At 59.1% G+C, this 20583-nt stretch overlaps 1 protein-coding gene across 8 annotated transcripts in view; it reads left to right on the top strand.

Annotated features, from left to right (window-relative positions):
* Ptprn2 (protein tyrosine phosphatase receptor type N2) overlaps nt 1–20583 on the top strand; it is an 875713-nt gene that overhangs the window by 536071 nt on the left and 319059 nt on the right. For all 8 annotated transcript variants that reach the window (XM_078040940.1, XM_078040938.1, XM_078040939.1 and 5 more), the window contains one exon: nt 10443–10507. In XM_078040940.1, coding sequence (XP_077897066.1) covers nt 10443–10507 — 65 coding nt within the window. The remainder of the gene's footprint in view (nt 1–10442; nt 10508–20583) is intronic.

Here is a 20583-nt window from a genome sequence, read left to right as displayed (position 1 = left end):
TGGGCTTTCTCGTGGAGCAAAGCCACCAGGTCGCCCCATTGTGATTTAGATCACAGAGGAGACTTCTGCACATTCTCGCAGGTTAGAATAGCGGGATAAAGAGAGGAGGAAATCATTCTGCTGCCGCTACGTGCTTAATTATATGGAATGCTGCATAAATTGTCAAGTGCAAAGAATTATTCTGATAAATTAAAATACTAATTAAATAGGCTATTGCAGAGTGTTGAGTACATTACGGTTCCGCTTCTTCAGGTGATTTGCATATCCTTCATCTAGTGAATTTAATTTTAAAGGGCTGCTTTTTTGTGTTTGGAAACCCTTTTTGTCTCCCAGAAAGATAAAAAAAAAATGCCTTTCTCGTTGCTCTCTGCCTCCAGCGAGGCAGCCTCTCCTCGTCTCCTCCTGGCCGCTGGCCAGCTCTCAAGGCCCCCAGAGTCCAGTGCTTGACTAAGAAATAACCTGCACCTCAAGGAACATCTGGCTGGGCCAGGCTTTCCCTCCTTGTCCCTCCTCAAAATGCCCCAGAGAGACTTTAAAAACGCAGCCTTGTCTCGGAGCTCGCGGGCAGGAGTGAAAGCCAGGAGTGCCGGCAGGAGCCGCCCGACCTGAACACCGTCCGGCCTCACCGCAGGCCACAGAGACGCTGCCATCCAAGGGCCCCACCGCTGAGCTGGCCGAGGAGCAGGGCCTGCCAAGGAGGGAAGGGGCAGACCCCCGGGCGGCCGGGCACTCCCGCTCCTCTTCCCGTAGGTGTAGTCCAGCTCCAAGGGCGAGGCAGAGGATGGGAGGCACAGAAGGCCGAGCTGCCCGGGCCAGTTGTGCAGCATTCACACACCAGGAGAGTCACGTTGCCTCCTGGCGAGGGATTTCCACGTCGAGCAAGGGGCAGGACAGGAGGGCAGCTGGCGCCTGGGGCGGCAGTAGGCCACAGCAGAGCTCCCGGCCACGGCCAGCACCCTCCTCCACAGGCAGGAGGACGGCAGGTGGGGTGGGACCGGGCACCACTTCCCAGAGGCTTCTCCAGCGAGAAGCAGGCCAGCAGGCTTTGGAGGCAGGGTGTCCTCTGGGGACCGTCCTCCCGGCATCTCTTCCGGGCACTGCCGGGCTTCCTGAAGAACATGACATGTCCTGACGTGAACCAGGGGGTTGGGTGCTGGGGCCGACGCAGCCCAGTGAACTGTCATGGGGGCACATGGCCTCAGGCAGCAGAGTGTCAGGTCAGACCTCCCACTTCCTCTGGGAAAGCCACTGGTGGTGCTGGCCAGGTCACCAGGACCGTGACGTCTGGCTGCTGCTGCTGCCCTCGAGCAGGAGGGAGCACTGTGGTCAGAGGGAAGCCCTGCTCCACCACAGACCTGCTCCTGGGCCCACTGCGGCCTCTGCTTGTGGCTGGTTAATGAGAGGGCTCAGTCAGTGCCCCACATGGTGACCGGCATGGCCAGGGGAGTTCTAACAGGCCCAGAGGGGATCCCTGGGAGCCAGGTGACCGGCATGGCCAGGGGAGTTTCAACAGGCCCAGAGGGGATCCCTGGGAGTCAGGTGACCGGCATGGCCAGGGGAGGTCTAACAGGCCCAGATGGGATCCCTGGGAGCCAGGTGACCGGCATGGCCAGGGGAGGTTCAACAGGCCCAGAGGGGATCCCTCGGAGCCTGGTGACCGGCATGGCCAGCGGAGGTTCAACAGGCCCAGAGGGGATCCCTGGGAGCCAGGTGACCGGCATGGCCAGGCGAGGTCTAACAGGCCCAGAGGGGATCCCTGAGAGCCAGGTGACCGGCATGGCCAGGGGAGTTCTAACAGGCCCAGAGGGGATCCCTGGGAGCCAGGTGACCGGCATGGCCAGGGGAGGTCTAACAGGCCCAGAGGGGATCCCTGGGAGCCAGGTGACCGGCATGGCCAGGGGAGGTCTAACAGGCCCAGAGGGGATCCCTGGGAGCCAGGTGACCGGCATGGCCAGGGGAGGTCTAACAGGCCCAGAGGGGATCCCTGGGAGCCAGGTGACCGGCATGGCCAGGGGAGATCTAACAGGCCCAGAGGGGTTTCCCTGGGAGCAAGGGGGGCTCAGGTCAGGAGAGAAGCCCTAGTGCCACGGGCAGCTGCTGCATCTCACCTGCAGGCCTAAAGATAGGCGGGCACACCCAGTGACTCCCATGGACTCTTCCAGGGGCACACTGGGCACACAAGACCACACGTGCCGGGACAGACCCCCCTAGCCCCACCTGCTCGTCCTGTCACAGTCCACAGACAGATGGCGGAAATCACCCCAGTGACAAGGAGACCTGTCCACCCCACCAGGGCCCGGTGCCTGGCACAAGCCATGCCTGAGTGAGCCAGTGGGTGAGCGAGTGAGGGGCCGGTGCAGGGGGCCGTCATCAGCCATGCTCCGTCTGGCTAACCCTGACGGGGGCTGGCGGTGACAGCCAGGACCAGCAGAGTGTTCACAGAGTGCCCCGCGGCCAGGCTGAGGAAGCAGCTAGGAGCAGAGGCAGCACTCCAAGGAAAGGGCCGAGGGAGCCAGGGCACAGGAGCATTCTGCCTACGTGGAGGAGAGCGGCCAAGGAGGCTCGGAGCTCATGGGGGAGGCAGAGGGACGCCCTGCTGGCGTGTGGTCTGGGGAAGCCCGTGCATGCACAGAGCCCTGCGGTCACTGCTTTTGAGGGGAGGGGGTACATGGGCTTGCACTCAGGGGCACTCCACCACTGAGCCACACCCCAGCCCTATTTTGTATTTTATGAGAGGCAGGGTCTCACTGAGTTGCTTAGTGCCCCACTTTTACTGAGGCTGGTTTTGAACTCACAGTCCTCCTGCCTCAGCCTCCCAAGCCGTGGGATCAGAGGCCTGCACCACCACACCAGCTCCATTGCTGGCATTTTAGAGCAGTGAGCAATAGCACCTTCTGTGATTTGCACCCCTGGCTGCCGTACGGGGAAAGCAGGCCATGCCGCAGCCTACGCCATCCATTGCTGTCTTTCCACTGCGGCAGACTCTGGAGCAACAGTAAACGCACAGGTGCACCACTCTCGGCAGCTGCAGGTCACCAGGTACTGGCAGGTTACCAGGTCGTCCAGAGCCGGGCAGCCGCAGGTAAAGTGTCTGTACCACCCAGCCAGGGGTGGCACTCTATGGGATGGTACCTGTAGGTTACAGTAGGAAGGATCAAAGCAGCTGCCGGGCTCAGGAGGCTGAGCAGAAAGAATGCCACTTTGCTGTCAGGGCCAGAGAGGGGCTTAAGGACAGGCAGCGGTTCCAGAGGTCAGCAGGAGGCATCGGCTGAGGTGCACCTTGGAGGGGGCTGGGAATCACCATCATGGGCAAGAGAAGCTGCGCTGAGCTGGAAACTGGAGGTAGGTCCACTGTGGTGAATTTCCCAGGCAAGGCTCATGATGAGGACCAGATGATGGCATCAGGTTACCTCCACGTCCCGTATTGGGGGATCTGCCTTTCATGGGCCTTGGGTGAGGGGGTGACTTCATTCAGCAGTCTGACATGTTGGACGAGCTCATGAGCCTGGTTTTTCAGATATGGGTTTGATAAGCCCATGCATCCATGCAATTCCAATTTGATTTGATAAGATCACAGGTGGCTACGTTTAATAGCACGATTAGTTTGTGCCTTATGATTGTGCTGGGCAGATGGCGGTTGTTTACTTGTACAAACAAGGTGTAAAATCACTATACCTTGGCACTAGGACTAAAAAGGAAATACCTAAGACAGACTACTGCTTTATGAAATGGAATCACTTTGAGCAGGCACAGCCTGAGGACTGCTGTTCTGCACACCATGGAGTCAATAGGGCAGGCACAGCCTGAGGACTGCTGTTCTACACACCATGGAGTCACTAGGGCAGGCACAGCCTGAGGACTGCTGTCCTACACACCATGGAGTCACTAGGGCAGGCACAGCCTGAGGACTGCTGTCCTACACACCATGGAGTCACTAGGGCAGGCACAGCCTGAGGACTGCTGTCTTATACACCATGGAGTCACTTAGGGCAGGTGCAGCCTGAGGACTGCTGTTCTACACACCATGGAGTCACTAGGGCAGGCACAGCCTGAGAGCTGCTGTTCTACACACCATGGAGTCACTAGGGCAGGTGCAGCCTGAGGACTGCTGTCCTACACACCATGGAGTCACTAGGGCAGGTGCAGCCTGAGGACTGCTGTTCTACACACCATTGAGTCACTAGGGCAGGCACAGCCTGAGGATTGCTGTCCACACACCATGGAGTCACTAGGGTAGGCATAGCCTGAGGACTACTGTCCTACACACCATGGACTCACTAGGGCAGGCACAGCCTGAGGACTGCTGTTCTACACACCATAGAGTCACTAGGGCAGGCACAGCCTGAGGACTGCTGTCCTACACACCATGGAGTCACTAGGGCAGGCACAGCCTGAGGACTGCAGTTCTATACACCATGGAGTCAATAGGGCAGGCGCAGCCGGAGGACTGCTGTTCTACACACCATGGAGTCACTAGGGCAGGCACAGCCTGAGGACTGCTGTCCTACACACCATGGAGTCACTAGGGCAGGTGCAGCCTGAGAGCTGCTCTTCTACACACCATGGAGTCACTAGGGCAGGCACAGCCTGAGGACTGCTGTTCTACACACCATGGAGTCACTAGGGTAGGCACAGCCTGAGGACTGCTGTTCTACACACCATGGAGTCACTAGGGCAGGCACAGCCTGAGGACTGCTGTTCTGCATACCATGGAGTCACTAAGGCAGGCACAGCCTGAGGACTGCTGTTCTACACACCATGGAGTCACTAGGGCAGGCACACCCTGAGGACTGCTGTTCTACACACCATGCAGTCACTAGGGCAGGGACAGCCTGAGGACTGCTGTTCTACACACCAGAGAGTCACTAGGGCAGCCACAGCCTGAGGACTGCTGTTCTACACACCATGGAGTCACTAGGGCTGGCGCAGCCTGAGGAGTGCTGTTCTACACACCATGGAGTCACTAGGGCAGGCACAGCCTGAGGACTGCTGTTCTACACACTATGGAGTCACTAGAGCAGGCACAGCCTGAGGACTGCTGTTCTACATACCATGGAGTCACTAGGGCAGGCATAGCCTGAGGACTGCTGTTCTACACACCATGGAGTCACTAGGACAGGCACAGCCTCAGGAATGCTGTTCCACACACCATGGAGTCACTAGGGCAGGCACAGCCTGAGGACTGCTGTCCTACACACCATGGAGTCACTAGGGCAGGCATAGCCTGAGGACTGCTGTTCTACACACCATGGAGTCACTAGGGCAGGCACAGCCTGAGAGCTGCTGTTCCGCACACCATGGAGTCACTAGGGCAGGTGCAGCCTGAGAGCTGCTGTTCTGCACACCATGGAGTCAATAGGGCAGGCACAGCCTGAGAGCTGCTGTTCTACACACCATGGAGTCAATAGGGCAGGCACAGCCTGAGGACTGCTGTTCTACACACCATGGAGTCACTAGGGCAGGTGCAGCCTGAGGACTGCTGTCCTACACACCATGTAGTCACTAGGGCAGGCACAGCCTGAGGACTACTGTTCTGCACACCATGGAGTCACTAGGGCAGGCACAGCCTGAGGACTGCTGTTCTGTACACCATGGAGTCACTAGGGCAGGCACAGCCTGAGGACTGCTGTTCTGCACACCATGGAGTCACTAGGGCAGGCACAGCCTGAGGACTGCTGTTCTACACACCATGGAGTCACTCAGGACAGGTGCAGCCTGAAGATTGCTGTTCTATGCACCATGGAGTCACCACGGCAGGCACAGCCTGAGGACAGCTGTTTTACACACCATGGAGTCACTAGGGCAGGCGCAGCTGAGGACTGCTGTTCCACACACCATGGAGTCACTAGGGCAGGCACAGCCTGAGGACTGCTGTTCTACACACCATGGAGTCATTCAGGGCAGGCATAGCCTGAGGACTGCTGTTCCACACACCATGGAGTCACTAGGGCAGGCACAGCCTGAGGACTGCTGTTCTACACACCATGGAGTCACTAGGGCAGGTGCAGCCTGAGGACTGCCTTCTACACACCATGGAGTCACTCGGGCAGGTGCAGCCTGAGGACTGCTGTCCTACACACCATGGAGTCACTAGTGCAGGTACAGCCTGAGGACTGATGTTCTACACACCATGGGGTCACTAGGACAGGCACAGCCTGAGGACTGCTGTCCTACACACCATGGAGTCACTAGGGCAGATGCAGCCTGAGGACTGCTGTCCTACACACCATGTAGTCACTAGGGCAGGTGCAGCCTGAGGACTGCTGTCCTGCACACCATGGAGTCACTAGGGCAGGTGCAGCCTGAGGACTGCTGTTCTGCACACCATTGAGTCACTAGGGCAGGCACAGCCTGAGGACTGCTGTTCTGCACACCATGGAGTCACTAGGGCAGGCACAGCCTGAGAGCTGCTCTTCTACACACCATGGAGTCACTAGGGCAGGCACAGCCTGAGGACTGCTGTTCTGCACACCATGGAGTCACTAGGGCAGGCACAGCCTGAGAGCTGCTCTTCTACACACCATGGAGTCACTAGGGCAGGCACAGCCTGAGGACTGCTGTTCTGCACACCATGGAGTCACTAGGGCAGGCACAGCCTGAGGAGTGCTGTTCTACACACCATGGAGTCACTAGGGCAGGCACAGCCTGAGGACTGCTGTTCTACACACCATGGAGTCACTAGGGCAGGCACAGCCTGAGGACTGCTGTCCTGCACACCATGGAGTCACTAGGGCAGGCACAGCCTGAGGACTGCTGTTCTACACCATGGAGTCACTAGGGCAGGTGCAGCCTGAGGACTGCTGTTCTACACACCATGGAGTCACTAGGGCAGGCACAGCCTGAGGACTGCTGTTCTGCACACCATGTAGTCACTAGGGCAGGCACAGCCTGAGGATTGCTGTTCTACACACCATGGAGTCACTAGGGCAGGTGCAGCCTGAGGACTGCTGTTCTGCACACCATGGAGTCACTAGGGCAGGTGCAGCCTGCTCTCCACAGGGATAGATCTGGCAGCTGCAGTCCGAAAGACACACTGATCGTCTTTGGCCATGCTAGGAGCCTGGGCCCTACCTAAGCCTCCAGCCACTCATCAAACAAGTGTTGGGGTTTCTAAGGGAAACTGAGGCACTGTGAAGGTTCCCTCTGTGGACCTTGGAAATGGCAGAGGGTATGGCTGGCGACTTCTCAGGAGGAGCCTGTGTGGCCTGTGGCAGGGCCTCTGTTAGGGGAGCGTCTGGTGGCTTTATAAGGGACTTTAGAGTGTCAGAGGGAAACTCACTGGCAGGAAAGAGGAGGAGGCCCTGCTCTCGTGGAGGTTTTGGAAACAGCAGCTGTTGGGTTTGGATGTGAGGTGTCCCTGTGTGGGACAGTGCCGGAAGGTGCAGAGGAGGACCGATTCGGTTGTGGTCTTACCCAGTCACAGAATTCATCCCCGGCGGGATTACCTGGGTGGTCACTGTGCAGGTGTTAGGGCTGGAGGAGGACCTCGGGTGACGGGGTGTGTGCATCGGGCGGGTGCAGTCTCTCTGGGTTTTCTGGTGGTCACGTGAGCCGCCTCCCTCCGCCAGATTCTTCCTCCATGATATGTAGCCTCACCTTGAGACCTGAGGAACCCAGTCTGCTGTCTGTGAACTGAGACCTCTGAAACCTAGAACTGTTCTGGTCGGTCCTTTAGGCACAGCAGCTCTAGTGAGCTGTGTCCTTCTAAGGCTGGAAACAGAAGGCCAGTTGGCCAGCAGTGCGACACACAAGCACCCAGAGGCCCTGACGGGTGCAGAGGTGGGGGGAGCTCCAGGCTGCAGCCTGCCCTGTGCATGCGGAGCACAGGGCACAGAGCAGAGTACAAGGGCATCCTCAGCCGGGGGGACTGCCCTGCTGCTCCCAAGACAGCGCCTCCCTCCCAGCCACACGCCCGAGTGGGCACTCAGGGGGCGGGGTGCAGCTATTCATGGTCTCCTGGGGACGCTGGTTGAATGAGGGGATCCCCAGTGGCTGATTTCCCAGGTAATAGGCTGCCCTCGCCAGGCCCATCCTGCCATTACCAAAGGCCTCATCCCACCTCCGCCTGGGACCCTCCCACCTCCGCCTGTGTCCCCCTCGCTGTGTTTTCATGCTGCCACAGAGCCCCCCGTTGGCCCAGGACTTTCCGCCTGCAGCCTTCTCCTTTTGTTTTGACAAAGGGCTCCCTGGGTGCTGCATTCAGGTCTCAGTGACACCCTGCCACGCGCATTCAGCTCGTGCTCCTCAGGGAGCCCCTGCCAGGAAACCCCTGGGGACACTGTTCCTGACTGCTGGCCACTGGTCCTGGTGAGGGGAAGGCCAAGGGTCACTATGGCCAGATCCTAGAGCACAGAGACCCGCCTTAGTCTCGGCGCACTACTGTGGAACGTGGGTGTTGTTTCAAAAGCACCTGCTGACACCGCGGTCCAGGTGATTCTGGGGCTAGGTAAGGACAACGTCTAGTGACTGCCAGCCTTTCACTGGTGGTGTGGACTTTATTATTCCAATCTTTACTTAGAGTTGAGCCTTGAGTCACTTAGGAAGCAAACCAGTCCCTCCCCTGACTTGAAACTCATGGGTATTTTAGGAACGACAGGGCCCAAACGCCGGGTCAGGTTGTCGGCAGCACTGCTGGTGGTTCTGACCAAACTGGGTGGAGGAGCAGTCGGGTGGCTTGCAGGCATGCCACACGCACCGAGAGACATGCGTCTGGGCCTGTTGGAAAACCACCCAAGCCTTTGAGCACCGACGCACAGGCCCTGGCCTGGAAACGGGCAGGTGGGACAGGCTCTGCCCTGCAGGTCTCATGGCCGCCTGGGAGCCCGCGTCAGCAATGTGGCTCAGTGTCCCTGTTCCTCAGCTCCAAGAGGTCCCACACTGCCAGTGAAACCCTAACGGTGCTTGGCGATCCCTCGGTTACTCTGTGTATTGAGCGAATCACCTCAGGCTGGTTCATCAAAACCACTCTGCACACACGCCCAGAGGGAATCCTAGGGTAGCAGTAAAGGAGCCCCCGAAGCCCCCCAGAGCACCAGATCTGTGACAGGGTCTGACGGCCGCAGCGGCCACTTCCTCCTGCTGCCTCTCAGTCTAGGTCGGCTTCCAGGCAGGGTTGAGGCCATCCCACCCTTCAGAAGCAATGACAGTGACCTGTGTCCTCTGGACTCCCTGCCCTCTGGCTGCTTCTGTAGCCCCAGCCACCCCGCCCCCCACCCTCCTCCTGCTCAGACGGGGGGCCTGCGCACACTCGCCACCTGGCCTCCAACAGAAGCCGCTGCCCCGACTGGATCATCCCACCTTGCTGTTGAGCTGGCTCTGAAATCTGCCCCTGCTCTGTGGCCACACCGGGGACTTTTGATTCATTTTTATGCACTTTCTCTTCCTAAGCCATTTAAGAGTTCACTATCATCCCACCCAAACAGCTTGCCATGGAGTGGCAAAGCTTCCTTCGTTGCAGGAGGCCGTTAAACTGGTGGCCGTGTGCGCCTTAACAAGTCCTCCCTTCCACCCAGGTGCCCCCGCCCTGGTGCCCCCCTGTCCCAGAGCCTCTCTGCTCCAGCCCAGCCACCTCCACGCCATCCTCCAGAGCCTGGAGATCACCTGGGGGAAACCATGACATCCTTTGTTCAAGGGGAGACTTTGTCCTAGATGGTGGCAGCCCCGGGGGAGGGCTGCAGCTGGGTGGCTGCCCCACCGGGACTCGGGCGGCAGTGTCACAGGGTGAAGGGGACTACCCCTTCCCGGCCGCCGGGCCACTCATGGGGTTTCCAGTACAGTTCCCTCTTTTTCTAGTTTCCACTTCCAGAGTGACAGGGACTCTGTCAGAGAGGACTTCTGCAGAGGGGGGCACAAGGGCAGTGCCCTGGCCCCCCTGCTGTGGGGCAGTGGTCTGCTGCAGCCCTGGGGTAATGGCGTTTCTGTTTGCATCGGCTGATTGTGTCCACAGCTCGTGTCCTCTGGCGTGGCAGTGAGGGGGCCCATCCCTGGAAGTCGTCCTCGTCAGAGCCAGGCAGGGCCGGGGGCTGGCCTCAGAGCAGGGCCATCTGCTGGCTTCTCGCTGGGGCCTGAGGAGGGACTGGGTGGCTCTGCGTTGTGACGGGGGGTGGGGGCACACTTGCAGCCCTGCCTGCAGGTGACACTGTCCCCAGTGATGGCATAATTAATAACACTACCTCATTTTTAAAAAGACTCTGGTTTTCAAAGCAGGACTCCATACGGTTTCATCAAGCCCTCAGCGTCCAGTGGATTCCTAGTAGAAGGCTTCTGACCGCCACCCCTCTCGGGCAGGGCTCACCAGGGCAGCCAGCGGGATGGGGGCCTAGGGCATCTCCCCCCAGGACCCGGCAGCCACCTGGGACTTGTTAGGACAGGAGGCTGCTCAGCTGTGTGCCCCAGGACCCTGCCCTCGGCTGACCCCTCTGCTTCTTGATCTCTCCTAACAGCTGACAACCAGGACCAGCTGGAGAAGGCTTCTGGACTGAGGATCCTCCACAGTGGAGTCGGGCCGGTGAGTCGAGTGAGGTGCATCCTCACTTCTGGTGGGCAGCGTGGGTCGCGTCTGGCGGCGTCTGGGGAGCAAGTGCGAGTGGTGCTTGGACTCACTCTGCCGGGAGGAAGGGCGGCCGGTGATGGGCCCCCTTTGGCTGGAGATGCCGATGGGAGGTGGTGGCCAAGTTGGCATTGTCGCCAGTCGCCGTCGGCGTCTTAACGGTGTGTTCCCAGGAAAGATCAGTCACAGATAAGCCAGGCAGAGAAGGTACCGGAAGACGAGCCTCTCTTCCCCGAGTGTCATAATTGCTGAAGTGGTGAGGACCAGCGGTCCCTGAGATCACGGCTCCCGGGGGCTCGGGGGACATACTTGATTCTCATTATTTAAAGACATCTTTGGGGATAGACAGGAGCACGGTGCTTCATGGTGTGACTTAAGTCCCCCGACACCTGTGTCCAGCACGGCCAGGCTGGCTCCTGGGCAGGCTGTCAGTGAGGGAGGGAGGCTGCTCTCTGCTCCCCGCTCCTCATGGCCACCCTCCCGGCCTCGGGGCAGCTGACGAACTGCTCCCGGAGAAGCAGACGTGGTCCCCTCAGGAGAGGTATGTGGCCACTCGTAAGTCAGCATGGACCGAAACCCACCTATGCCCTTGGTTTGAGATTCAGATTTCACAGCACTTGCCATTAAAGATAATTAACTGTGAAGTAGCGCTTACTTATGAGTGTCCCTGCCGCGTGGTGGAAACGTCCTTGTGGAGCCACTTGAAGAGTGGCTGCTTCTGTGGGGACATCTCCTCTTCACCAGCCCTGGGTCTTGGGCACTTGAAAGAAGAGCTCGCCTGATTGGCCGCACTCCTCAACCGAGGCCTGTGCCCCGAGAAGCGCACGCGGGGCGGGCTGGAGTGCCCGGCAGCAGAGGGGCAGAGTGCGGGCACACCGGCGCTGGTGGGTGCTCTGAGATCACCTAGGCCTGGCAGACCCCAGTGTCATGGTGCCGTCGGTGCTGCCGCTCCGGCTGGGCTAGTGCGCATTGACGGCTGCGGGCATCCACTGGGCAGCTCGCTCTGTCTTAAGTAGCCAGTGAAGGGTGAGAGAGAGAAAGTCCTGGGGCTCCCAGGAACTGTCTGTGTCCCAGGGAGGCCTGCAGCCAGTGACTGTCGATGCTGGGAGGGCCAGCCCGTGGTGGCAGGGCAGACATGGCTGCCTGTGGGTGTGGAGGCTCGTGCCGACTGCCCGCCCTGCCCCTGCTCAAGCAGGTAGTAGTGTTTCAGGTTCCGGTCATTCGGGGAGGAGCAGTGGTGTCCAGTGTCTGGGAGTGAACCAGGCTAATTAAGGCCAAGGGCGCTGGTGCACCCGTCAGGGAAAAGTCGGAACTGCCAGTCTTCCTGCGAGAGGCCGCAGCTGGGCCCCGTGGAACCCGGCCATGGCTGGAAAGTGTGTGCTATTGGCACGAAGTAGGTGCTGTCCAGAGGAGGGCTGGGCAGGCCGACAGCATGGCAGGCAAGGTCCCAGGGCTCACCGCAGGGTGGCCAGCGCCAGGCACTTGGACGCCCCTTCCTGCTCTTCTGTGGAAAGACAGCCCACTGACACCTGCCCCCCGGGCACGGCCCCCACGGGCACTCGCTGAACTCCTTACTGTCGCCAACACAAACCTGAGCCGGGGGGGATGGAGCCTGGAGGAGCTGCAGGGCAGACAGTGACTTGCTGTCCATGGTCAGCCCCATTCTGCTCTCGCCTGGGCTCCTCTGCCACGTTCCAGTCCCTCGGGCCTGACCATGGGGCCCAGTTTCCTCTGCCATCCAGTGGAGTAATCTCAGTGTCCACTTCGGGGCCTCTCAGAAGGTTCACTGGGTAACAGATACCAGACACCTGGGCACAGTGAGCATCGACAGATCTTCTGTCTGGTGCAGTTCCTGACCAAACAGGTGTTGGACCCTCTCCCTCCCCGCACCTCTTCATCTCCAGGGCCACCCTGTGGGTCATTCCCTCCATTATCTCCCAAACCCCCTTTGCTCTGTGTCTAACCTGTTATAAAATTCAAGTGTTAGATGCCTTCTTGATCATTATAGTTTTCATTTCTAGAAAAAAGTGTCATGTTTGGGTTTTTTTCAGATCTGTTCTTGTTTCCTATTGTCTTCTGCCTGTATTATGGGTTTGATGCCTCCTTTTACCTTCTGAATCAGCTGTAACCGACTTATGTTGTAGTTTCATTCTTTTCTTGTCTCCTGATCCCGGGTCTCTTCAGCGCTTGCCCATGGTATCGTAGTCCCCCAGGGAGTCCATTTCTTGTGTGGTTGTGAGGACTTGGCTTTGTCACTGTGGCTCTGCCTTCAGCAGGGAGTGTGGGTCTCCTGTGGGGCTTCTGTGTGGTTCTGCGCCTGCTCTGATGTCCCCGGGGACCCCCTGCTCGGTCAGCTTCCCAGCTTGAAGTCCCTGCCGCCCACAGGTGGCTGGGTCTGGGCGTCGGCTTCCCCTCCACTCCCCAGCAGGCGAGCGGCTCTTCACGGCCCTAGGCTTAATGTGGGTCTCGGTTCTGGCTTCCCCTCCTCCCTACCTGCAAACATGTTCTAGGAGGTGCTGGGCCTGAAGAGTCCAGAATCGTGCAGGTGATGGGGATTCGCTCTGAGAGGAAACCGGGACCTCACCCTGTGCACCTCCAGCTCCCTGGAGTGAAGCAGGGCAGGGCTCTCTCTGGTTCTTACTGTGGTGGGTCTGCTGTCCAGTGTCCAGGAGTGAACCAGGCTGAGTGAACCCTGTGGCCAGGGTCCTCTGACAGGGGCAGGCAAGGCCCGGGCAGACCCACCGTCATAGCAGCAGTTTCTCCCTTCTGTCCTGGCTGGAGTTATCTGCTGTCTGGTCCCCAGGTGACCAGAAGACTAACCTTTCCACCTTGAGGGACAGAGACTGACCCAACCCTAGAGCACGTGTCACCCCTGGTGAGAGTCTGGTCCACCTCTGTCTGGTTGGCGGTCTCCGGGCATGTGTCTGGCCCACAGGCAGGTGGAGACCAGCCCTCTTCCCTCCTGCCCTTTTCCATGTGGATGTCCCACTGTGAAGGACGGCATCTCCACCTTGAAACTGATTGGCGTCCTCCTGTGGGCTCTGAAGCTGGACCTCTGCATGTCCACTTAACTTTCTGCTGGCGAATCCCAGTGCAAACCAGTCTGGATGGAGGGAGGGACGTGGACAGGTTTGCAGCAGACCTGGAATGAAGAAAAGGGCATGAGTTGGGGCTGGGGATGTGGCTCAAGCGGTAGCGCGCTCGCCTGGCATGCGTGCGGCCCGGGTTCGATCCTCAGCACCACATACCAACAAAGATGTTGTGTCCGCCGAGAACTAAAAAAATAAATATTAAAAATTCTCTCTCTCTCTCTCTCTCTCTCTCTCTCTCTCTCTCTCTTTCTCTCTCTGTTTCCTCTCTCACTCTCTCTAAAAAAAAAAAAAGAAAGAAAGAAAGAAAGAAAAGGGCACAAGTTGAGAGATTTTAAAAACCTAGTGGTACGTTTCTCCTGATTCCCTTCCCTGATTCAGGAGGCCTGATTTGACGGTTCTGGTTTCTGGACGTACTAGACTTCTTCTAATTCCTAAATCTGGGTGTAAAGCAGTGTGATTACTGGAAATCTAGCAGCACTTACAGATTCTCTCCTTGGCACTTGTGATTCAAACTTATGGTGACAAATAGTAGAATTCAAACCTTTTAAGCCAAATAGAAATATCCAAACAAGACTTAAGGGAATGGGCAGATTACAGTGCATGCCGTCAAGTAGACGGGTGGCATTTTGACGTCTTTCACAATTTGATTTCTGACATATTGAAATTTTCACATTTTATTCAAATTAATAAATCCACATGTCCTCCCAAGGAAAATCATAATAACCCCAACGAAACGCTGAAACTCTGGGAGAAAACCTGCCTGGGTGATTTTCCAGGTGGTGGTTGATGGGCACGGCCCCCACATAGGTAGCTGGAGCCAGGATCTGCTCTGGGCCCTGGCGGTGGCCGTGAACACAGAGCCGCAGGGTTTGCTGGCCTCACATCTGCTGGCCACTGAAGGTGGCTGGCCCCGAGCCTTGGCATTGCCCCAGCAGGTTGGAGACCTCTGCAGGGACAGCCCAGAGCAGCGGGTTCCGAATCCTCGGAAGAGCGGCTCAGACCCACGTGGCCAGCCACAGAGCGGCCACAGGTAGTGAGCTCCCCACTAGGCAGGACCTCCTGCCTACCTGGGGCGCATGGGGCCAGCACAGCTTTCAGACACTGAAGAGCCCTGTTGGAGCCTCTCCTGTGGGCCTGCTGCTCCAGCTCTGCACTCTTCCTGCCTCTGCGGCCCGAGCTCTGTGTAAGCTTGGTTCAGAGAAAGGGCTGCGTGGCCAAGGGCGTGCCACTCCCACAGGCCCCCAAGGTCTGGGAGCCCGTCCTGCTCTGTCCCCAGTGGCCGTGTGAATGTGCCTGTGTGTGGCTGGAGGGGGCTGGGACGCTCGACAGTCCCGCAGGAAACCACCTGAGAAGGCCGCTCTGCTCCCCCCCAGACCCCATGTCCCTTCCTATCTTCCCAGAGCGCTTCTGCCGCCTTCCATAGCTTCAACGTCCAAATCCAGCTTCTCAGGGATTGCTGAGAGGACGTGGATACTAAATGTAGACTTCAGACAATGAATGGGCAGGAGCACGGTGGCCCAGCAGGCCACGCACCTGCATGCTGCTGTCATGCAGCTTGGGGAAAGGCACATCCTGCCCGACTGCCCGGGTACCAGGTCTGGTGAGTCTGGGTTTGCCCAGGGGATGACTGACATAGAGGGACCTTGCCCACAGGTGAGGGAACCTCGAGAGCAACATTCCCCAGAGGAGAAGAGAGGAAGGCTGATCTGCCTGCAGGGTGGCCATTGAGCTGTGTCTCTGGTGCAGTGGGGACGGCCGGTCAAGCTGGCTGAGTACAGGCTGGCGGTCAGGGCAGGGCCAGCTGTTGGGAGTGCCGACCGGCAGGTGGGACCCAAAGAGGTTCCTAGCTCAGAGAACACACAGACCACAGCCCCTCTGTCTGGGGGCTGTCGTGGCACCCCACGGCTCCTCTTCAGGTCAGTGTCCGCGCTGATGGGCAGCAGGCAGTCTTGTTCCTTAAGATGGTGAGCTGTGTCTCTGTGCGTGTCCGTGGGCAGGGCCGGCAGTTTGAGAAACCAGCAGGGAAGGAGCATCTGTTGCTAAAAGAATAGGACTCCGCCTGACCCTCTGCCTCCCTGGCCTCAGTCCTGGGACTAGGTGGAGAGGGCCGTTCGCCACATGAGGACAGAGGGAAACATAGTGAGGGCACCGCTGACCTGAAGCCCCCGCCGTGGGCAGAAACCAGTCACTCGATGACAGTCAGTGACACGGAACTCTGCGATGACCTCACTAGCCCCAGAGCTCTGCACTTGAGCAGCTGGCAGTGTCCATGCTCACCGGAGGGCAGCGTCGCAGGGACCGGGCAGGACAGGCTGGCATCTGGGAGCTCTCCTCTGTATTTGACTTCTTCCTTGGACATCAGCGTAGATTCTCAGGATGCTGTGACTGGACCTGAGAGATCCCACACACCTCCACCTGCCTGTTCCTTGGCGGTCATGTCTACAGAGTCAGGCGGTGATGTGCACATGTGTGTGAGCAGCACTGTGTCACTTACCTGTGGTGTGAGCACCAGGGCACTGTGGGTCACTGGGTGCAGTCACTTAGAGAGGCAGAACACCTGACCTGCCAGGGCTCCTCCTGGGACTCTCAGAAGGAGCACTGGTGTGTGCAGAGGCGGGACAGGCCTTGGGTGGATGAGCAAGGTGGCCGCGTGTGCAGGTCAGAGGAGCTGGAGAGGGGTGATTCAGGTGTAGACTTGGATAGAAAATACGGTCTGCCCACTCCTGGCCGCCTGGCGTTGGGTCTGAGACAGACCCCCACCTCCTGGATCCCCGAGTCTGGATCTGATTAATTTAGCATCAGCTGCCTCTGGCCACAGCGGCCTGTCAGTCACTGACCACTTGCAGCAGGCCGTGGTCCTGCTGGGGCTCCCCCTGCCGCAGTCTGGCTGGGCACAAAATCACCGAGCCTTGTAGATTCAAACAGCAACTCTTTATTCCCGAACTCTCACCGACACTCTACCCACACTTCAGTGAACACCCTGCCTCCATCCGGCTCCGTGCACCAATTCTCTCAGAACACCACCACCCCCCCACCCCCTCCACCCCCCCCCTCGAGAACTCAACGGGAACTCCAAAGGGGGGGGGGCTGAGGCAGCAGGATCCGCCCTAATCCCAGCAGGATCCACCCTAAACCCTAAACCTGGAGCCACCCTAAACCCGGAGCCACCCTAATCCCTGAGCAGGGTCACCTTTCAACCCAAAATGCCATGCGTCATGCCTACTTGGCTATGGCTCTCAGCTCCCCCCAGGTGTGTGCCTCAGTGACCTGCTGCTCCTGTCAGCCAACACAGCTGTGACAGCCTGCTTGTGGGACCTCACTTGTTCTTTATTGGTTCGATGTTTTATTGGAGCATGGCATATACAAAGCAGCGGGTGTATTTCATGTGGCATGTCTGTACTGGCGTGTGATAGGATTCCCCCAGGCCACCATGTCTGCAAGTCACCCATGTTCCCCTGGGAAGCCCTCCCAGCCACACTGAGCCTGCCTCCAGGGGCCTTTGGGCTGACGGGAAGAGCGTCTGATGGGAGGACAGACATCCCCTCCGAGGAGAAGTGTGGGTGTGGCAGTGAGGCAGGGACTGGACGTGAGATGGTGCTGATGCCCTGGTTACAGGTGCTCAGGGGCACCTGAGAGAGCTGGGGCTGGGGCCTCGGACAGGTGTGCATTGGACTCCATCTCGACCAGGCTTGCTCTTGGTCCAGGTTGGTCCAAGAACCAGTGTGCAGGCCAGACCACCGAGCCAGGGAAAATCAGGCCGCACACCCTGGTCCCCAGCCGGAATGGAGAAGGTTTCGGGGACAAGTGCTTGCCTGCCCAAAGCTGGTCCAGTCACCTCCTTGGCATGGTCCAGGAGCAGTGGCCCAGCCTCTGCAGGTCTTGGGACATGAAGGAGGCCCAGGGGCCCAGGCCAGGGTAAGGCCACTGCCTGACCTCCCTGCTGATCTGCACCCCTCGGGAGGAGAGACCATTTTTCTCTTAAACACAAAAGCCCATGAGTCCTAAAATCAGCCTGCTCCTCGTAAGTGCTCCTGATCTGCACTGGACAGGAAGACCTGCATGGGACCTCATAACCTCCCTGGCCGTCCATCCCAGGCTGCTCCAGGTCAGCCCTTCCAAGACCCGGGAGAACAGGGTGGATGGAAGGCCAGGCCCTTGAGCAGTCCTGCACCCGGTCAGCTCCCTGCAAAGATGGACAGCTCCGAGTGGGAGGGTGCCCAGCAGTGGCACTCCCAGCACGTCCCTTCCTCCGCCCCGAGCTGTCCTCGACCTGGCTTCTCAAGCCGAGACCACATGTGCGTACGTGTGACATGGTAACGTGCGTGTGGACACACAGGAGATTCCTGCGAAGGATCCCTTCCCCTGAGGTCTCTTCAAGGCGTGGGGCTCCCCGCGTCGCCTGGGCTCATCAATGCCTTTCCCATACTGTTCCGGGACTTAAAGTCAGGAGGGGGGCTGGGTGGTGCGGCAGTTGCCATAGCAACAAATTCAATTTTTATTCAATATCAGAGTAAATAGTCACGGAAAATGAAATCACCGGGTTCGCTGGTGGCTGTGGCAACCCCACCTCACCTCCCCCCACCCTTCCTTGCCCTTTTCTAACATTTTCAATGGGTCTGTGTGAGAATGAGCATGGTGTGCCCTTGGCTCAAAGGGACAGGGTGCGCCATCCTTGGTGGCCTGGGACAGTGCCTCATTGAGGCTGGGGGGCTCGATAGATGTACCATGGCTGGCCCGTGGTCCAGGGGAGTCTGTCCCAGGCTCCACCTCTGGCCCCTGTTCTCACAGAGTGTGGAGGTGCCCAGCAGGTGACCTTCCCGCTGCAGCTTCCCTGAGGCTTGGGCCGGCTCTCAGAGCAGCCAGAGGGTGAAGGGAGCAGAGGCCCAGGCCTCCCAGCCCCTGCAGCGACCGAGCCTCCTCCTGCAGCCTCTCTGCAGACGTCACGTCTTCTGTCCCTTGGAGGCGACGTGTGGCACAGGTGGGAACCGAGGCACAGGCAATGGCATGGGGAAGCAGCGGCAGGGGCTGGTCTGGCACAGCCAGCCCCATCCCACGTCTGGTTCCCACGCGCTCCTCTGCAGCTCAGACGTCCAGGTCTCCCCTCCCGGCCTTTGGCTGAGAAGCCCTTTTGCTCTAGGTTGGAACTGGGCTCTGGGCGGGCACGTGGGCCCCACAGACAGGTGATCACCTGGACACCCATAGCAGCTGCTGGCCCTGGCCTCCCCTGCTCCTGCCGGGTCCTGCAAGCCCCAGCCACCAGACTTCACATCAGAGCCTCCTCTGCCCCAAGGAGCCAGGACAGGTCGGAGGAGAGAGCAACAGTGGCCTCTACGTGGGAGCCCTCCAGGACCAGGCACACCTTCACGCCTCACGCCTTCCGTGGTCCAGCTGAGAGGGTCAGCCGCAGCTCAGCGGGGCTGGGAAGGTCCCCAAGTGTGTGAGACCCAGGGCGCAAGCAGCCCAGCTCCTGCTCTGTGCAGAAGCCGTCCCCTCCTCCCTGGGTGCTTCACCGCAGCGTGGGCTGGTCTCTGCCGCCTTTTCAGCTGTGCGCTCAGGAGTGAGGCCACATGTGTCCTGGTCATCATGGTGTCTCCTTCGGCACCCAGCATCCTGCCTGATGTGCACAGGGACACCCTGAGCTGCCCGGGAGTGGGCAGGGTCATGAGCTACGGGCAGCCTGCAGGCCCCCTGGCCCCAGCGCTCTCACACCTACGTTCCTACCGCCTTCAGACCGCCTTTCCCCAGCCCAGAGCCACAGTGGAACAGAGCCCTGGCCCTGGGCCGCGGAGCCTCCTGTCTCTGGCAGAGCAGAGGACCCTCTCCAACACCAGCCTGGTGCACTGCTGCTGCCTGTTCCTGGAGCCAGGCTGTCCCCTCTGCTCCTTCAGACCAGCCATCTCCAAGCACCGATGGAAACCCTCGCCTGTGCCTGGTGCCGTGGACGTGAGAAAGCAAGGTTTTTCTCATCCTGACGAAGGAACTGGGCAGCACAACATAAAATGTCATCAAACGTCAGCTCAAAATACTCCCACGTCAACATAGACAGGAAGAGCTCGGCCCCGTGGGCTTGCCTTGCTCGCCAAGGTGTGTGGTGGCCTCTCCCCGGTGGGAGGGCCTCCCCGGTAGGAGCCCCTTAAAGTTGGGCCTGGGGCATCAGAGCAACCTGCACAGGGCTGTGGGCATGTCTTCAGAAGTCCCCAGACATGTACTCACCTCAGTTGAGGCCGCATACACCAGGGGTGCAGGATGACAGAGCCCTGGCACAACAGGGCCAGCCCTTTGTCCCCTCCACACCAGAATGCCACGGCACACATCCTGGCCCTTCAGCCCCTGTCCTCACCCAGAAGACAGGAACTTCATGGATAAGCCACGTCATTCCCTGTGACCCAGAGCAGTGTGGCTCCCTCACCCTGTTCTGCAGGCCTGGGGACTTGAGTTGGTTCCCAGGACTCCACTGTGACTGTCCCTACCTATTCCCAAGATTCTCACAAGTCCTTGGTGTCTCTGAGCCCAGGGACTGCTGCTGGGCTCCTGCTGCCCAAAAACATGGCATTGGTGTCCTGGGCATCAGTGCCCTGGGGGTGTCCTGGGCATCAGTGCCCTGGGGGTCAACCAAGTGCCCTCAGGGACAAGGTCCAAGAGTTCTTCTCACCTGATGGAAGGCAGAGGTCCAGCATTCCTGGGGGACCTTCCTGGGTCCGCCAGCCTCTGGCAGCCACAGAGCCTGGCCAGCCCTTGGCCTGTACAGGCACCACTCCAGACTCTGCCTGTGTCACAGGGACACCTTCCCTCTGAGAGTGTGCCTCTTCTCAGAAGGACACATTCTTGGCAGATGCAGGCCTATCGTAGCCCCACGACTCCTGCGAAGACCCCCTGTCCAAGTAAGTCCACCTTTGAGGGAGCTGGGGGTTAGGAGTTGAATGCATCTTTTGGCGAAACCCA

This window comes from Ictidomys tridecemlineatus, chromosome 2 (assembly GCF_052094955.1).
Source record: "Ictidomys tridecemlineatus isolate mIctTri1 chromosome 2, mIctTri1.hap1, whole genome shotgun sequence".
Taxonomy (NCBI): domain Eukaryota; kingdom Metazoa; phylum Chordata; class Mammalia; order Rodentia; family Sciuridae; genus Ictidomys; species Ictidomys tridecemlineatus.
This window is presented reverse-complemented; position numbering and strand designations above follow the sequence as displayed.